Source organism: Diabrotica virgifera, chromosome 9 (assembly GCF_917563875.1).
Source record: "Diabrotica virgifera virgifera chromosome 9, PGI_DIABVI_V3a".
NCBI lineage: Eukaryota > Metazoa > Arthropoda > Insecta > Coleoptera > Chrysomelidae > Diabrotica > Diabrotica virgifera.
Window position 1 is genome coordinate 119754136 of NC_065451.1, and position 20120 is coordinate 119774255.

Consider the following 20120-nt stretch of genomic DNA (forward strand, 5'->3'; position numbering starts at 1 on the left):
GAAATATATCCACCACCAAGCTCATCTGTTAGATCACCGAGGCAATCACCTGTAGGAAGGTTTGGCAAACCAAGCTTAGAAAGGTATATTATGGAATCTGTGTCATAGTAATAAGCTCTTTTGCGAACCCGATCTAAATAGGAATATAGTTTGAGACGAGCCAGAGCCGTAACGTATGATGCCAGAACAACATTAACTGTTGACGACATTGAGTACGCCTCCTCCACATACTCCCACGTAACAACCAGTGTGTCCTCATTTACAGGGATCACCGTATTAACCTGAATGGATGGATTAATCAACATAGCAAAAAATTCTCCAGGCTTGTTTATTATGGATGTTTTAGGGAGGTTCTCTCGCTGAGCGAACTTACCCCAGAAAGAATTGAGCATAAGTTTAGCCAACGACCTCAGACCAGGGTTCTCCGTTATGTCGGAAAACTCCAGCATGACATCCTCCCTCTGAAGAAACTCCTCGATGTACCGGCTCTTTTCCTCATCCGATACACATCCTCGCGGCCACCCTGAAGCTTGTTGTTTCACTTTGATAAATTTGTTCATCATATCGGAAAAAAGACCTTTCTGAGATTTCGATAACTGTAAAGTATCATAGGACCATATCTCATAGGTCTCAATTATTTTATAACCCTTTGATAAAGCTTTCACTACCTCCTCAATCACCCAAGTACCTGTTAGAGCCCGTTCATCATTCGAATGCTCACACTCTTCTTCCTCAAAGTCCTCTCCACACTTTCGGCATAAAACGAACATACATTTACTGTTCATCTTGGTAGGAAGAACAGGATGATAGAGGTTTGTAGGAGGAAGCACTTTACACTTTATTAATCCAGATAACTCAGTAATGTCTACAGCAGTGCATTCCTGTCCAATATATATTTTCTTTGGATGTCCGATTGGGAACTTTCCGTACTTGCATACCCACGGATAAAGCGAACAAACATCAACGTATTTAATTTTTTCATCATCTTTACACTTGTAATACTCTACAGTATTGCCTGTACGACCACCATACAGAGCTTGTCGCGGATTTAAAGGTAAGCTAGCCATAAGAGGATGCCCCTCGGTATACGACTTTATCTCGGCCGTCAGCATTTTACGGAATTGACATTCCCATATTTCAACCACCTCATATCCTATTGGTCTAAGATGCTTAACTTTAGCAATTGTTTTATCATGACGATTTTCCATACAATCTGAAGGATCGTCATGAAGGGGTGCAGTTCTATCTGTAGGGTAACAAGTAGGACAACCGTGATAATAACAACCTTGAAAATCAAAGATGGTGTTTTCGTAAAGACCGTCCACCCTACAATTTCCAATAAGAGCTTCAGGTCCTCTGGCAGCATGCTGAATTTCAATACAGCGTTGCTTTTCTTCCCACAATAACCACTGCAAAGCGATTTTAGACTGATTATCCTTAAAACGATAGCCATCTTTTGGAATGAGGCTTATAGTGTCAGGCTGTAAGAAATTACGCCTGAATACCTTGTTGCAAGTCGATGCAACAGTTGTTGCCTCGAAAAACGGGCAGACATTTGAAGTATCCATCAACTGTTTTCTGAAAGTGAGACAAGCCTTAGTCAAAATCTCAACATCGCTAATACAATATTCAACAATTTCCTTTTGAAAATCAAAAACGTATCCCTCATCTACTCTTTCAACGTGCCACGCGATCAGCTTGTCACGTGCATCATCTTTTAAATTATCGGGATCGTAAAATTTAAAATCAGGCATAGGTCCAACATAAGATTGATTTTCCTCTCTGTTAAACAAATGTGGAAAATATCCCTTTTTCAACTCTGTCAACCCAAAAGCTTTAGGTAGAGCAGACAACGCCATTGGAAAGTAATTAAGACTATCAAGAAAACGAGCGTTACCAACAGCCATTGACACCAACTTTGTACCACGCATAATCAAATCGGGAGTAATATCAGTCTTTGTTAGAATATAATTTAACACAAACTGATGGTCGAAGCCACCACCGTTATGGGCCATAACAACGACTCTTTTGAATAACTTACGTTGATTAAGTACAAACTCCATAAACCGTTCAATAGGGTTGTTTTTTAAAACTTGCAGGTGAACACCACATTGTGTACACATGCGGGTATCGGATTCCAAACATTTGTCGCAGCACTGTTTAAAAACACACAGGTTAGGTTCTTGAAGAAGTGAACCATCAGGCATTAACGTTTCTTGACGAGTTTCCAAATCATAAAATATAAATAGAAAATCTTTTGACGGTGGCCTACCAGAATCAGGCTGTATGTAACAAAGATGATCTGACGGACAATTTTTCTTACAAGTTTTACAGAAGACCTCACCACAGACATGACTTTTGGTGTAGATCTTGTAACAGGTCTTACACCTTTTGATTTTCTCACAGACCGATCCTAGGTGAGCATTGAAACATGCCCCACCGTAAAAGGTTCGCCCACACTCACTACAAGGAATTTTCACGCAATCTTTGGAACACGCCGGTGAACGACGACAAGCAAAACATGTACCACCACATCTGTGGTCATTTTTGTTGTTAAACGGCTGGTGGCACTCCTCACAATAATAAATACAACAAAAAGCAGCTGTCAAAGAAGTGATCACGTTAAAGTGTCCTTCATGATACAAAAGATTTAACGCTGGACCATTAGTGTTACCACAGAACATAACGTCACGACCCTTGCTACCATAACTATACACCACAATTTTGTAATCTTTGAGGTATACCTGAAACTGTTGTAGTTCGGGTATTCCTGCCCCTTCGGCAGGAATTGCTACGTTAGAGGCTTCAATCAGTTGATGGGCTCTTTGTCCTTGTATTTTTCCAATATCTTGACGTACCTTCTTCCATTCTTGGTCCTTATCTACGTGAGCTTTTGCAACCACAAGAGCACGAGGTAAACAAAGGTTATCCTTGTTTTTAATAACAATAATTCCTCGTCGTTTCAAACACTCTTCGTTAAAGGAGTTATAGACTCTTCCTCTCGGACCACCTTTTCCCGCGGGCATTTTTACCGTCGTAATACCCAAACAAAATGTCTCGGTATTGAGGCCAGCGCTATTACTCTGATATATGGAACTAATCTTATCCCATATATCATCAACGGTCACTTCAGAGGCAGGCTTGAACCTCATCCAACCCTGACCTCTGGCAAAGTCTTTCGAGCAAAAAGTGAAACCGACCTGATCGGTTGGTTCCAAACCTTCTGTTCCCTTAAGTACAATCCCCTCAATGGCCTTTTTTACCCATCCCACAGGTTCCTCACTCTGCGGCACACCCCTGATTTTAAATTCCAGAGTTCGTCCCTGGAGGCCAAATTTACGAATTTTTTAAATGTATCTTTAGTAACTAAGAATTTTTTCATCGTTTCGTTATTAAAGGATGAGAAATTATTTAAAAAAAATAGTGACCAAATCAAACAACACTAAGTAATAAAATAAGAATAATAAATATTCAAAACCTAGAATGCAAAAATTTAGAACCCAAACTCGAAAATATGTATACAATTTTCAAAAATTAAAAATTTTCAAAGTTTACCACTACCAGAGCACACATCTGAACACTAGGAATATCTGAAACAGAATGAAGAACATACCTTAATGCCGGGTATTAAATATATGTTAGTCGGCCGGAAAACTGAACGGTATGATATTACACTCAAAAGGCCCCTGAAATGTGTAGATTTGTGCTTGTTCTTCCATAAGAATCAATGTAAAAATGCTGCATTTAAGACATTTATTGAACTTGGATACATTTTTCCCTACTTATGCTACGAGAGATACATGAAAGTATCAGTACTACCAACATAATACCGATACAGCAAGTACTACAAACACTTTACATTAAGTATAAATAGAAAATTTTAAATGTAAACACCTAAAAATCTTGATTATTCCCCACCACTTTCATTACTAACTGCAGTACCTCAGAAGTACAGAGGGGGTACCGCAGACGTACAGACGTCATCAGAGACACGCTAACAGATGACTACACAGGGTATCAGAGACATACAGACGTCATCAGAGACAAGCTAACAGAGGCTAGCACAGGGTAACAGACGTCATCAGAGACACGCTAACAGCAGACACAGATGACCACAGAGTGGTACAGACGTCATCAGAGACACGCTAACATAAGACACAAACGATGACAGAGGAGTACAGACGCCATCAGAGACACACTAACAGAAAACACAGAGGGGTACAGACGTCATCAGAGACATGCTAACATATAACTACACAGGGTACCTGAAACATTCAGATGTCATCAGAGACAAGCTAACAGAGGCTAGCACAGGGTAACAGACGTCATCAGAGACACGCTAACAGCAGACACAGATGACCACAGAGTGGTACAGACGTCATCAGAGACACGCTAACATAAGACACAAACGATGACAGAGGAGTACAGACGCCATCAGAGACACACTAACAGAAAACACAGAGGGGTACAGACGTCATCAGAGACATGCTAACATATAACTACACAGGGTACCTGAAACATTCAGATGTCAGCAGAGACAAGCTAACAGAGGCTAGCACAGGGTAACAGACGTCATCAGAGACACGCTAACAGCAGACACAGATGACCACAGAGTGGTACAGACGTCTTCAGAGACACGCTAACATAAGACACAAACGATGACAGAGGAGTACAGACGCCATCAGAGACACACTAACAGAAAACACAGAGGGGTACAGACGTCATCAGAGACATGCTAACATATAACTACACAGGGTACCTGAAACATTCAGATGTCAGCAGAGACAAGCTAACAGAGGCTAGCACAGAGTAACAGACGTCATCAGAGACACGCTAACAGCAGACACAGATGACCACAGAGTGGTACAGACGTCTTCAGAGACACGCTAACATAAGACACAAACGATGACAGAGGAGTACAGACGCCATCAGAGACACACTAACAGAAAACACAGAGGGGTACAGACGTCATCAGAGACATGCTAACATATAACTACACAGGGTACCTGAAACATTCAGATGTCAGCAGAGACAAGCTAACAGAGGCTAGCACAGGGTAACAGACGTCATCAGAGACACGCTAACAGCAGACACAGATGACCACAGAGTGGTACAGACGTCTTCAGAGACACGCTAACATAAGACACAAACGATGACAGAGGAGTACAGACGCCATCAGAGACACACTAACAGAAAACACAGAGGGGTACAGACGTCATCAGAGACATGCTAACATATAACTACACAGGGTACCTGAAACATTCAGATGTCATCAGAGACAAGCTAACAGAGGCTAGCACAGGGTAACAGACGTCATCAGAGACACGCTAACAGCAGACACAGATGACCACAGAGTGGTACAGACGTCTTCAGAGACACGCTAACATAAGACACAAACGATGACAGAGGAGTACAGACGCCATCAGAGACACACTAACAGAAAACACAGAGGAGTACAGACGTCATCAGAGACATGCTAACATATAACTACACAGGGTACCTGAAACATTCAGATGTCAGCAGAGACAAGCTAACAGAGGCTAGCACAGGGTAACAGACGTCATCAGAGACACGCTAACAGCAGACACAGATGACCACAGAGTGGTACAGACGTCTTCAGAGACACGCTAACATAAGACACAAACGATGACAGAGGAGTACAGACGCCATCAGAGACACACTAACAGAAAACACAGAGGGGTACAGACGTCATCAGAGACATGCTAACATATAACTACACAGGGTACCTGAAACATTCAGATGTCAGCAGAGACAAGCTAACAGAGGCTAGCACAGGGTAACAGACGTCATCAGAGACACGCTAACAGCAGACACAGATGACCACAGAGTGGTACAGACGTCTTCAGAGACACGCTAACATAAGACACAAACGATGACAGAGGAGTACAGACGCCATCAGAGACACACTAACAGAAAACACAGAGGGGTACAGACGTCATCAGAGACATGCTAACATATAACTACACAGGGTACCTGAAACATTCAGATGTCAGCAGAGACAAGCTAACAGAGGCTAGCACAGGGTAACAGACGTCATCAGAGACACGCTAACAGCAGACACAGATGACCACAGAGTGGTACAGACGTCTTCAGAGACACGCTAACATAAGACACAAACGATGACAGAGGAGTACAGACGCCATCAGAGACACACTAACAGAAAACACAGAGGGGTACAGACGTCATCAGAGACATGCTAACATATAACTACACAGGGTACCTGAAACATTCAGATGTCATCAGAGACAAGCTAACAGAGGCTAGCACAGGGTAACAGACGTCATCAGAGACACGCTAACAGCAGACATAGATGACCACAGAGTGGTACAGACGTCTTCAGAGACACGCTAACAGAAGACACAAACGATGACAGAGGAGTACAGACGCCATCAGAGACACGCTAACAGAAAACACAGAGGGGTACAGATGCCATCAGAGACACGCTAACAGATGACTACACAGGGTACCTGAGCCATTCAGACGTCATCAGAGACAAGCTAACAGAGGCTAGCAGACAGGGTAACAGACGTCATCAGAGACACGTTAACGTATGACTACATAGGGTACCTGAAACATTCAGACGCCATCAGAGACACGCTAACAGAAGACACAAACGATGACAGAGGAGTACAGACGCCATCAGAGACACACTAACAGAAAACACAGAGGGGTACAGACGTCATCAGAGACATGCTAACAGAAGGCATAAACGACCACAGAGGGGTACCTGAAACATTCAGATGCCATGGCGGATTCCAGCTCATCATGAGCCAGAAGCGGTAGGCGGATTCCAGCTCATCATGAGCCAGAAGCGGTAGGCGGATTCCAGCTCACGATGAGCCAGAATCGGTATGCTGGACCATAAAACTCTTCTAGACGAATCCGGAGTGCATAAAGATGACCGTGGACGTCTACGTCACCAATCTCACACAGCAAAATACGAAAAAATTATTAAGCCAATGTATCTAGGAAAAAGAAGAAGAAGAACACATGCTTTACATGGTACCGCAAGAAATGTGGAATCACAAGTAGAAGATACATCAGACATACAACAACAGTGTAAAAGAAGATATATATCACAGAAGGGACAAGATGCAAAGGACATGCAGATGCAAGGTTCGAAGAAAAACCGTGTTGATGTTCCCACAAGAACTGCTGAAAGAAGGGTTTGTGATGTAGCAAAGAAGCAGATACTTGACGAACTGGAAGAGATATGGTTTCTGTATAGCGAACATGGTGACCCGAACTTGCTTGTGAAAGGCCTTGAAATTCTTTCAAAAGCCGATGCTTTAACCGGAAAAGAAGCAGCTGAAATTATAGAAGAACTGAGGTACCTAGATATTATTGACTAATAACAGACACATACTTCAAGAAAACAAGAAATTTTAGAACAACCAAGAAAAACTTCAGAATTTAAGTTCATCTTAATAACAGATAACATATCCGACCTTCAAGAATGAATATACTAAAGTTCTGTGTTTTATACGTATTAATTTTTAACAAATAAAATATTATAGATTTTATTTAGCGTACCTTTTATTATAAACATACCAGTTCATCGATTGCACACGTCACTACCTTTAAAAGGAGCGATGACATCACCTATCCTAACTGGCTTTAACAGCCTCAATTATGAAAAATATTAGAATTCACAGGTATTCATAGAGGATATTTGAGACGTCGTACATAAAATAGAAAATGCAACACGATTATTATCACACTGTTAAAAATAAATACCAGCTACGCTTGGTCGTATATAAAATATAAATGACAGCTACGCTTGATCGTATATTGCTGAAAAGCAAAAGTACGGTAGAATGCGGCATAAAAAGATACTGAAATAAATCATAAAATTGTTCAGAAATATACGGACAGGTGTTGCATCATACATGCCTGAAAAAAAACATGAAATAAAACATATTTATAATTCAAATTAGAAAATAAGAACTAAACGGTAAAATACTATTATCCTGATGCAGATAACAAGAAAAATGTGCTAAAAGAAGACGGAGTACCGCGCTAAATGTATCATAAAAAGTTACTATTCTTGAGTGTCCGGGAGTCGGCATACCACCGATTCGGGGCCACATGCGGATTCTGGTGCATGAAAGTGACCACGTATCGGCATACCGATTCTGAGCCACATGGCGATTCTGGTGCATGAAAGTGGCCACGTATCGGCATACCGATTCTGGGCCATATGCGGATTCTAGACCATGAAAGTATTAGAAAATAAGAACTAAATAGTAAAATATGATTATCTTAATGTAAAAACCTACCTCATTTATTTATGTAACAAGGAAATATTAAAAGATGAAAAAAGTACAGTAGAAATGAGTCATAAACAGCTATTATTATTTTAGGGATAAAACGTAAAATCAGTTAAAAAAAAATATTAGCGATACATCCTATGATATATAAAAACAAGTAATAAAATTACTTATAATAAATCACATTGAATATAAAGTATAGTTTCCACCAGAGGAACATGAAGGAACTTTTGTGTTTCTGTTGCTTGTTGCTTAAAAATGTTTCGCAAAGTTCCTCAAAGTTCCTAAGTGTTTATTCTTGTTTCGACAACAAATGTTGCATGTTTGCGATTGTTGGTGGTTTCCAGTTTTAGCGGTAAACTTCAAAAGAAATACGGCAACAACAGGCAACATAAACATATTGTTGTCTGAGTGGAAACATACAGCAACTTGTAGTGACTTGTTTTTGTCTAGTGCAGCTCGACGGCGAACGTGGAATAATTTATAGTCGGTCGGACGTGTGAAAAAATAGAAAAATGCCGTTCATGTGGACAAATGAGTTAGTACTCGAATTAATCGAAAACTATAAGCTTTGTGAGTGTTTATGGAATACAAAGCACGCCCAGTATAAATGTAGAAATGCGAAACACGATGCTTGGACAACATTGGCAGAAAAAACAGGCTCAAATATAGAAGAAGTGAAAAGAAAAATGAAAAATGTTATTGCACAATTCTATAGAGAAAGAAAAAAATATCGTACGTTAAAAAAGTCGGGAGCCGGCGCCGTATTTATTTCAAAGTGGTTTGCTTATGAAGTCTTGTTGTTTCTTGCGGGCAGGAACAAAGTTAGAAAATGTACTGAAAAAGGAATAACTACAAGTGAGGTACGTATTTTTTTTTGTTTTATTTGTAATTTTTATACAAAGTTAAAAATTATTTTGCCATGGAACCATTCCTTCGGGTGACATAAAATATTGAGCAAATTCATCTCGAACTTGTTTAGCTTCCAACGTTGAATTACGTGCTTGTTTTTGCAGTGATGCAAACATATTGTTGTTTATTTCGTTTCTCCAAGAACCTGGGATCCTTTCGCCCGTATCTTTGTCTTCTGAATCAAAGGTGCCAGGAGGTGAGTATGACTTTCGGGAATGTAAACTGCTTCTCAGAAAATTATGGAGATATACACATGCAGCAACAACTAATTCCACTCTGTCGGGTTCAAGTAGCATGGGTTTTCTTAATACCCTGAACCTAGCAGACATGATTCCAAAAACGTTCTCAGAAATACGCCTAGCGCGTGACAAGCGGTAATTAAAAATTCGTTTTGAGGAACCTTTCTCTTGAGTGCCAGGGTAAGGTTTCAATAAGTTTGGTGATAGGGGAAAAGCGTCATCTCCTAGAAAAACAAACGGAACAGCTTTTGTTCTTCCTGGCAATGGTTCTAATTCAGGCAAATTGAGCGTGTTTTGATATAACATTTTTTTGAAATGAGTACTGTCAAACACTCCACCGTCGGATATACGACCTTGGCTGCCCACATTAAGATACATCACCTCATAATTTGCGTTGGCCACAATAAATAACACCACACTGAAGAAGGACTTATAATTATAAAATTCACTGCCACTACGTTTTGGTGCTTGTATCATAATGTGTTTGCCATCCATAACCCCGGCACATTTAGGAAAATTCCAAAGATTAGCGAATTGATGTCCCGTAATAAGCCACTCCTCTCTACTCTGAGGCATCTGAAAAATAAAAAACCGGTAAATTTGTTTAATCAAAACTTCTCTCGCTTTAAATATAATTTGTATTTCATATTAAAAGAGTAAGAAGTAAAAATATATTTTTAATTTTCAGGGTGAAAATGATGGGTCAGACAGCAGTGCAACGGACAGCGGGGAAGTTGAATCGCAAGATTCCAATATAGCAGACGAGGCAGATGCAGTAACTGATTCTTCTTTTATTGTTGGAGAGGCGAACAATGACGTCGACACTCTGAACAAAACTGTTGCTGCTATTACTGAAACACCTACAAAGCCTAATGAAAACAGAACCAGATCTCCAACGCCTTCCACAAGCAGCACTACAAAAAGTAAACAGGGACCTAGGCTCTTTAAAAGTCCAAAAACAATGAAGAAAAAACAAGCTGATGTGAAAACTGACGAACGACAGGAAGAGGCATATGTATTGCTGAAGCAGCTACAAAATAAAAAGCCACGTAATCGGTTCCAAATTTTCGGCGAACTAGTTGCCTGTAAAATCGAAAATCTTCAAAATGAAAACGCTAAAAACACGGTAGAGCATTTGATCTCTAATATTTTGTATGACGCATCTATGGGTAAATACGATCGGCCATTTCCATGTTATCAAAGTTGGCATACACCTTCGGCCAATAACAACACAGCAAGATATTATTCAGATAACCAGAACTATTACTCATCCAGTACCAATGATTCTGTAACATCACCAGCCTCAACAACACACACACCTATGCCATCCCCAAATAGCTCTTGTTATGAAACTAACTATCTTCCCCAAACAGAGACAAGCAATTCGACACTCTCAAAAGAAAAGCAGCCTTGTAGAAATCTTCAAGAATCATCTATATCTGATGCGATACGTCTGGCCATGTCAGATGCAGGACTTGATGTAAATTACTGATAAAATATTATTTGTTAAAAAGAATATCTCTTTAATTTTTTAATTAGATTTTTTAAATTTTTTATTTAGAATTTAAATAGAATATCTTGTTAATTTTTTTCTCACACTTCAAAAAATTGGTTTTTATTAAAATTTAATAAAATGTCTACTACTAATTACATTATGTCATTTGATTGAAAAGCTGTATATCTACCGAGGTATCTACTTACCTTAAGTTTATCCTTCAGAACTTCAGCGATTACTTTACATACTTCTGGTATAATTCTACTAATTGATGATACCGAAATTTTGAACAAGTACATCAAGGAATGGTAAGAATCGCCTGTTGAGGAATCGCAGTGTGAGCAGTAGTCGTTCCATTGGTGAAATGGCTTGTCTATAATTTGTATCTTCTTTCTGTATTTTGGGGGCAATTTGACATAATAACCATTCAAAATCGGTGCTGGACATTCGTAAAAAAATTTTGACACTACCATTATTTTTATTATTTCCTATGTATACATCGTCTTTTTTTAATACATTGAGTAGATGCATGCCACCATATTCACTTCTATCACAGAGACTTGGTTTCACCCAACATTTGTGCTTTCTTTTTTTCTTTTTTGCCGACAACACTATATAGGCCGCCGCTGCTGCAGCTATTTCATCATCTTGATCCATGTTTACCAACCGCGGTGGAAACACTAAGTTGCTCTCTCTCAGTTATCAGAAACGACCGGAAACAAAAAGTTCTGTCAGTGGAAATAAAAAGTTTACATTTGTTGCTAATAAGTTCCTAAATTTACAAACAAGAAGAAACACAGGCAACAAAAATGTTGCTACATGTTGCTATTTGTTCCTCCGGTGGAAACAATGCTTAAGAATAAAATCACCTATAGTACACACATTTTATTTTAAGAGAAGTATATCTATAGATACAAGAATCATAAATACCTAGAAGACCTGCAAACAAGTTGGGAAGAGAGAATTAAAACCAGTATTACCCATAGATAAAAAGAAACATATGTATATCAGAAATATTTAACACAATAGCAAACCAATAAATTCACAAAAAAAAACCATATGTAAAATGAACAACAAAATCGCTTACCTTAATTGAATATTTTCCACTGAACACTGCAACCATACTTTAGAAACTGTCAGATGTCGACTGTGGTATATGCTCGTTTATTTCAGTATTTATAGGTGAAATTCACGCAGCATGAACGTGATCAAATGTTTGAATGTGTTTTTGCAAAACACAAGACCTTATGGTTTTAAAAATATACGATAACATTTACACAAATAACAACTGTGGGTATATATTATCAACCAACTCCATCCGGCCTTTTAGCATTGTGGCTTGTTATATCTTTAACGGATTCCTGTTGTTGCAAAAATAACGTCTACATTCTTTCTTATCAACCATACGCATCCGGCATGTTAACAAACAACTTAAAATATTTTTGTAAATATTTCAAATTATTCGATTTTTCGTAATTTTGTACAAATATTTGTATCTTTGGAACGGATAATCAGAAATCAATGTATGACCCATCAAATTAAAGGATTTTGAATGACGAATTACGTTGTGATGTCTGTTTTAACACAATGTTCTGTATAAGGCCTTTTTGGTACCATATAAGTACATTTTGTGTCAATATAGTACATTGAGAATTTGTAGTTTTTTGCTGTTTTCAGCCATAAATAATAACCGTAACACACTTGGTCAGTGATTTTCTTAATATACATGAAAATACCTTTCTAATGATATATTGCACGGAGCACTTGGTGCAAAATTGAGCTAATTAGGATTTGCTAGAGATCAAACTGCGATAAGAGATTTTTCTATGCCAATGGCTTTGTTTTAACGTCAATAACAATAAATAAGCATTTACAGTTCAACCAAGTTATCACTTAGGCCGTTATGGCAATGTACCATGTATCTTTGGAACGGATAATCAGAAATCACTGTGTGACCCATCAAATTAAAGGATTTTGAATGATGAATTACGTTGTGATATCTGTTTTAACACCATGTCATGTATAACGCCTTTTTGACACATTATCGTTTATTATTAGCATTGTATGGTGAATCTCATCGTATGACACCTCAAATTACAGGATTTTGAACGACAAATTACGTTGTGATGTCGGTTTTAACAACATGTCACATATAACGCCTTTTTGACCCTCTATCTTATATTATTCGCATTATATGTCAAATCTTATCATGTAGCACCTCAAATTACAGGATTTAGAATGTCAAATTACGTTATGATGTTTGTTTTAACAACATGTCACGTATAACGCCTTTTTGACCCTCTATCTTATATTATTCGCATTATATGTCAAATCTTATCATGTAGCACCTAAAATTACAGGATTTAGAATGTCAAATTACGTTATGATGTCTGTTTTAACAACATGTCACGTATAACGCCTTTTTGACCCTCTATCATATATTATTCGCATTATATGGAATGTTTCAGGTACCCTGTGTAGTCATCTGTTAGCGTGTCTCTGATGGCATCTGAATGTTTCAGGTACCCTGTGTAGTCATCTGTTAGCGTGTCTCTGATGGCGTCTGAATGTTTCAGGTACCCTGTGTAGTCATCTGTTAGCGTGTCTCTGATGGCATCTGAATGTTTCAGGTACCCTGTGTAGTCATCTGTTAGCGTGTCTCTGATGGCATCTGAATGTTTCAGGTACCCTGTGTAGTCATCTGTTAGCGTGTCTCTGAAGACGTCTGAATGTTTCAGGTACCCTGTGTAGTCATCTGTTAGCGTGTCTCTGATGGCATCTGAATGTTTTAGAGTCATCTGTTAGCGTGTCTCTGATGGCATCTGAATGTTTCAGGTACCCTGTGTAGTCATCTGTTAGCGTGTCTCTGATGGCGTCTGACGAAGGTTTATATATCATATAAACATAAAACTGGATGACAAATGTAGCTTCCTATATATTGAATAGACGATTATTTAACTATAAAAGTAAAATATCAAACTGTAAAAAACAATAATATTACCCGGCTTGCCGTAGATAAAATACAGTATGCGAATTGCAATACAGCAGTCAATTACATAAAAAATAATACACATTTTTCCGAAAAGACTTGTACATGAAATGTTTGCTGGTGTGACCACAGCGTAAGAATGGTATATGTTCATTGTACGAATGTATGATTGGAGGGAGATCGAGGATGTTTGATGGTCATACTGTAAGAATGGTATACGTTCTTCTAGATGGCTTGGGCATAGTTACATGTTGCAGCCGATAGGTGGCATGATAAGATGAAGAACTGTGATAGGATGTTTGATGAATTGGTCATACTGTAAGAATGGTATATGTTCTTATAGAGGGTTTGGACATAGTTACATGTTGCAGCCGACCGGTGGCATGATACGATGAAGAACTGTAATAGACGTGGAATCCTCATTAAGTTGCCAGGTCAAAATATCTCCAATAGCAACAAATATATATCACCGTTTTGGCAGTGTTGCCATGTTTCTCCTTTCCTTCAACGTCTGTTGCGCTAAAATCAATAGCAACGAAGATATAGTGCTGTTTTGGCATTGCTGACATCTTTGTTTTTATGGTAACATATTCACTGTCCCCTCTTTTTCCCCAACGAGACCATATTCACACGAATTGGACCAATAGACACGAAGATACGATATAGTGTCGTTTTGGCAATGTCTTTGCGTTTGTTTTTTTCATGTTAACATATTCCTTCAGCCTTCCGCTTTCCAACAATATATAATCAGTCAGGTCGGAGACATGCTATAATGCTCTTTTGCTAATGTCTTTGTGATTGCTGCTCTTTTGCTAATGTCTTACATGTAATAAACGAACCAATAACAGCGCAGATGGCAGATAGGTGCTACATGGATCGGGTAGACCGATGGATAAGAGGACACTTTATTTGGCTTTCTGACTACATCCGTGTTATAAGAAGAGACAGGCTAGATGAGACCTTTGTGACGTTCTCATTGTTCGGTAAGTGCTCATCTCATTGATCCTTGGGCGATGCTGCGGGATATTGGTCGATGAGTGATCATTGGTCGGTGACTATGTTCCCATTGGTCGGTGGGCAACCATTGGCCGGTGGTTTTGTTCCCATTGGTCTGTGGGCGTGGCTTTGTGGTGGGCGATCATTGGTCGGGTGGGCGTGGCTTTGGTCGGTGGGCGTGGCTTTGTGTCGGGCTTGGTCGGCGGGCGTGGCTTTGGTCGATGGGCGTGGCTTTGGTCGATGGGCGTGGCTTTGTGGTGGGCGGGGCTTGGAGTGCTATGGACGTCTGAGTTGGAGTTTGACCGTCTGGCCCAACCGACCCATACTCTGCTTAGATGTTTGAGTGGGAACTTTTGGTATAGCACCCTGCCTAAGGTGAGTGCTCTGACGCTGAGGACCAGCCTGTGCTGGTCGCGTTAAAGGCGGAAAGTCGCGTGCATATCGCTGCAGAAAAGGGTTATTGGCGTCGTCCTGCTCGATGCGGCCGTAGGCCTCGAGATACTTCTCGCGGAGGATTTTCATCTCCGCGCTAAGCGTCGCGAGGTCCAGTTCCGCCTGGAGCCGGTCGTAGCCGCTGTGTGGAGGTACCGTGCTTTCCTGTTGCAAGGAGGCATATTGGTTGGCTGTAGTGGTGGTAATAGTGGTGGCAACATTTGTCGATGTCGACGTCCAAGGACGAAGCGACCGGGTGGAGCTGACGGACCTTACTGATGAAGGCATGACAATTGGGAGGATGCTAGTCTGGCGATCGGAGGGCACCTCAGCCTCAAGGTGTTCTGGGGGGTAAACCCCAGGGATAAAGGTGGCTTGTCCACCCCTCCGTGCTTTTCCGGCGTTAGACAATGGCTATATTTACCTGATGGGTGCAGTTTACCCTGCCGCTGGTGGGTCCCTCGCTGAAAGCCTTTCTCGTGATTAGTTTGTCCCCCTTACTCGCACTTGTTCTTGGAGCCGTATGTGAATACTAGGTAGAGTTCGGGGCGAGCGTTGCCACTCGAGCCCAGGGCCAGAGTATTCCTCTGAAACCCAGCAATCCGTCTACCTTTTTGGTTTACACGGCCAAGCGTCGTTGGTTTTTCACACTGAGTCCAAACTAATCGCTTAGGGCTAGCTGTGCGCCGCTACTTCAGCACTTGGTGCTCTCAGGCTTCTCGCTGTTCGCCGGTAAGAGTGGGGTGTGCAAGCAGTGACCTAACTCTTCGACGTCCGGATCGAGAATGATGTCGAGCAAGCAAGCAAGCAATTTGATTTAACCCGACCTGTGGGAATGTCCACCCTCTCGAAAGAGTACATTCGGGTGTAACAATTCATTGGGGCGAGGTGTTTTGACCCGAGTATATACAGGGATCACCCCACCTCGCTCCAATGCCCCAGGCCATCCCTTTCCCCCCCCATAGCACGCTGATGTGCGATGAGGGCACAACTATCGTAGCCAAATGCTCTTCACAATGGAATCCTGGGTAATAAGATTCCATTGTGGTACCCTAATCGAATGCAAAAAACTAGGCCAGCGTGATGCGCTCTATGCCTTTATCCTCTTTCTTACTTATCCGTGGAACTAAAAATTGCTTGCTTGGGCCCCGAGTCATCGTGCTGAGCCCTAGTGGGCTCCGCCCGATGACTCGTTGCTCGAGTTTGTATGTGTTTTATGGTTTTTTTTTATAATTTTTTTGGGGGCTTTCTCCATTTTTTTATTTTATTTATATTTTTTTGGGGGCTTATGCCCTTCTGTAATTTTCTAAAATTCACTTACCTTAGAGGCGGTCGTGGTACTTGATCTTCGTATGTAACGCTGTCTTCGGCACTTGTTTTCGAGCTACGAACTCACTACTATCACTTTTGTACTCTTATCCCACTATTTGTTGCTTCGGACGTCTGTGCTTCCATCGGTGGAACCTTAGCGTCTCTCGCAGTATGTAATTTGGGTGGTGCTCCAGTTCCGCGAATTTGGTCCTTGCCTTATCTGTCATGATTTCGGTGACTCTCACCTGTTGGAGTTCTCTGAACAGGAATCTTTCAGCTACATATCTTGGGACTCTGGCGGCCTCCCTCAAGCTGTTGTTGTGGGCTGCTTGGATCTTCTTCTTGTGTGTGTTACATACGTGTCCCCATGCGAGAGACGCGTATGTTAATACCGGTAGGATTATACTATTGATCAGTCTTAACCTTGTTTTCAGTCTTAGTTTGCTTTTCCTGCCTGTGAGTCCTCTTAGTGTTGCTTTTGCTATGTTGGCCTTCCGGACTGTGGCTTCTACGTGTTTTTGGAAGGTTAATCCTTTGTCCATGATGACTCCTAGGTATTTAGCTTCGTTTTTCCACTCGATGGGTCTGTTCTGCACCGTCAGCTGTTCCTCTGGCTGTTGTCTTCCTTTCTTGTATAGAACCGCTTGCGTTTTATCTGAGTTGATGGCTATCTTCCATTTTATACTCCATTCTTCTATTTCTTCTAACGCTGTTTGCAGGTTGGTCACTGCTATATCTACATTTCTATGTTTGGCCGCTATCGCTGTGTAGAATGATGTCGAGGATTGGAACCGCCAGCTTTTATAGAACCGTCGACTGTGACGTGCACGACAGCTGGGAATTCCAAAGCCTCGACGGGTGGAGCTTCTGACTCGCGTCAGAGTAGAGAAGGCGGGGCGATGCACATCGAGAGCATAGGCCTCGATGACACTACATTATCACATTGTCTTCATTCTGTTTCAGATATTTGTAACGTTCAGACGTGCTCTGGTGAGTGTTAAATTTTTTGATTTTCGAAATTGTTTTTGAAAAATTTATAAATATTTTGAGTTTGGGTTCTAAATTTTTGAATTCTAAGTTTTGAAAATTAATCTATTTTCTTACCTACTTACCATTGCCAGATTTGCTCTATATATTTTTTATAAGGCCATAATGGAAAAGTTTCTGATACTTAAAGATAATGTTAAGAAAATCAGGAAGTTTGGCGTCCAGGGACGAACTCTGGAGTTCAAGATAAGGGATATACCTCACGGTGTAGAACCTATTGGATGGGTAAAGGGAGCGATTGAGGATATTGTGTATAAGGGCTCAGAAAATACTCAGCCTCATGACAAGGTAGGGTTCACATTTTGCTCGAAAGACTTTGCCAGAGGTCAGGGTTGGATGAGGTTCAAACCTGCCTCTGAAGTGACCGTTGATGATATATGGAATAAGATTAGTTCCATTTATCAGTCAAATTCTGCAGGCCTCAATACTGAAACATTTTGTCTTGGTATTACGACGGTGCGTTTGCCTACAGGTAAAGGTCGTGGTTACAACTATAACTCTTTCACCGAAGAGTGTGCCCGTAGGAAAGGTATTGTTGTAATCAAAAACAATGATAACCTTTGCCTTCCTCGAGCTCTGGTTGTAGCTAAAGCCCACGTAGACAAGGATGTAGAATGGAAGCAGGTACGTCAAGATATTGGAAAAATACAACGAGAAAGGACGTTAAAATTATTGGAAAGTGCATGTGTAACTATTCCGGAAGATAGCGCTGGTATTCCGGAATTACAGAAATTTCAGGAATATCTCAAAGATAACAAAATCGTGGTCTATAGTTATGGTAGCAAAGGTCGTGATATCATTTTTGAAGGTAATGGTGTTGGACCTTTGTTGAATTTACGTTATCACGAGGGACACTTCAACGTAATCACCTCTTTGACAGCTGCTTTTTGTTGTGTTTATTATTGCGAGGAGTGCCATCAACCGTTTAACAATAAAAACGAACACAGTTGTGGTGGTACGTGTTTTGCTTGTCGTCGTTCACCAGCTTGTTCCAAGGATGTTGTTAAAATATCTGATATAACCCACTGGCAAATTAATGAGCCGTTCTGGTTAAGTCCGTTGCTCGTGTAGCCGCTTATTATAAAAGATGGCAATCAGATCATAAAAAGAAGTCTGCTGAACCACATAGATTTAGTTAGTTTAAAAAAGATGTTCAGTTAAGGTCACTAAAAGATATTCGTTATACTTTGATAAAATGTACTATAAATAATGTTAATAAAAAGATACCTGCTGAACCATTTCCTGTATTTTTAAAATATAATAAAAAGTTTTCGACTATGAAGCATTTTGTGATTTTGTAACATCATCACAGCTTTGCTCGTTACTTACTAGAAGGTGGGGCAACAATCGCTTGTTCTATGCTATCAAAATATATATTGAATCAACATCAAATTTGTTTGATTCCTCTGAGGAAATTTGGTGGTTGTAGGCCTCTAGGGGATGGTGTCCACGATAAAACACCAACGAGGTATGTGTTGTACCTCATGGGTGCCTTGGAAATCAACACGAGTAACCTTTGTTTCAGATTATCCGTGAAAAATCAACACGCAGTTTGGAGCTATGTTAGATTTTTACAACGATGTATCACATGTTTCGCCAAATTACGCTATTTATTAGCTTTAGCGTGAAGACCTTTACGACGTGCTTTTTCTTTACGACAATACTGTTAGATATGTTTTTATACATTAACATAAGTTTTTTTCGTCTATATTCTACCTAGGTATACTTTAAGTGTATATAATTTTTTCTCAATATATCTGACTCATATTAACGTTGAATAATTGATGGTCCTCCTTTTCGAGTATAAAAAGGACGGTCGACTTTTATCCCGCACGGATGCACGCCTATGTACCTTTACGAAGGGAATTGTACATAAACCTATAAGCTGATCGTGATCCATATCTGCAAAGTATGTTGTCAGCTTGGGTTAGTATATACAGTGCATTCCGTATGTTTTATAAACATGATCAGGGGAAATTGTTGCCTGATGGCTATTGAAGAACCGTCTACGACCAACATATCTTTCTTATCGAAGATGTTCAATACCAACCTACAAAACATAATATTACCTGACTTGCCGTAGAAAAAATATTGTATACAACTTACAATACATCAGTAATATCCATAAAATGATACGTATATACAGAATAACAACTATGTATAATAATGTACGTTCAGTGGAGGTCTATGTATAGTAGTAATCTATCAGAAAAGACTTGTATATGGAACGTTTGCTGGTTTAGCCACACCATAAGAATGGTATATGTTCAAAGTAGTACTCAATCAGAGAAGATCGAGGATGTTTGTGGGTTTGGTCATACTGTAAGAATGGGGTACTCTCTTCGATTAATCATGTTCTATTTCTAGTAATACACTGCTGTACCGTTTATCGTTTTCGGCGACACGTC

The 20120-nt window shown here is 40.2% G+C and overlaps 1 protein-coding gene across 1 annotated transcript; it reads right to left on the reverse strand.

The window, feature by feature from the left end:
- Window positions 1-8720: 8720 nt before the first annotated feature.
- Window positions 8721-12088, reverse strand: LOC126892413 (uncharacterized). The gene is made up of 2 exons (XM_050661942.1): window positions 11144-12088; window positions 8721-10018 (listed from the first exon to the last, which is right to left on the reverse strand). Exons 1-2 carry the CDS (start codon window positions 11408-11410, stop codon window positions 9197-9199), a joined length of 1089 nt encoding a protein of 362 aa, XP_050517899.1. The 5' UTR covers window positions 11411-12088; the 3' UTR covers window positions 8721-9196.
- Window positions 12089-20120: the final 8032 nt, after the last annotated feature.

Coding starts and splice junctions, on each gene's coding strand:
- LOC126892413 (XM_050661942.1), bottom strand. CDS start 11,410: ATGGTAGTGTCAAAATTTTTTTACGAATGTCCAGCACCGATTTTGAAT. Junction 10,019..11,143: donor TTCTGAAGGATAAACTTAAG/GTAAGTAGATAC, acceptor TTTATTTTTCAG/ATGCCTCAGAGTAGAGAGGA.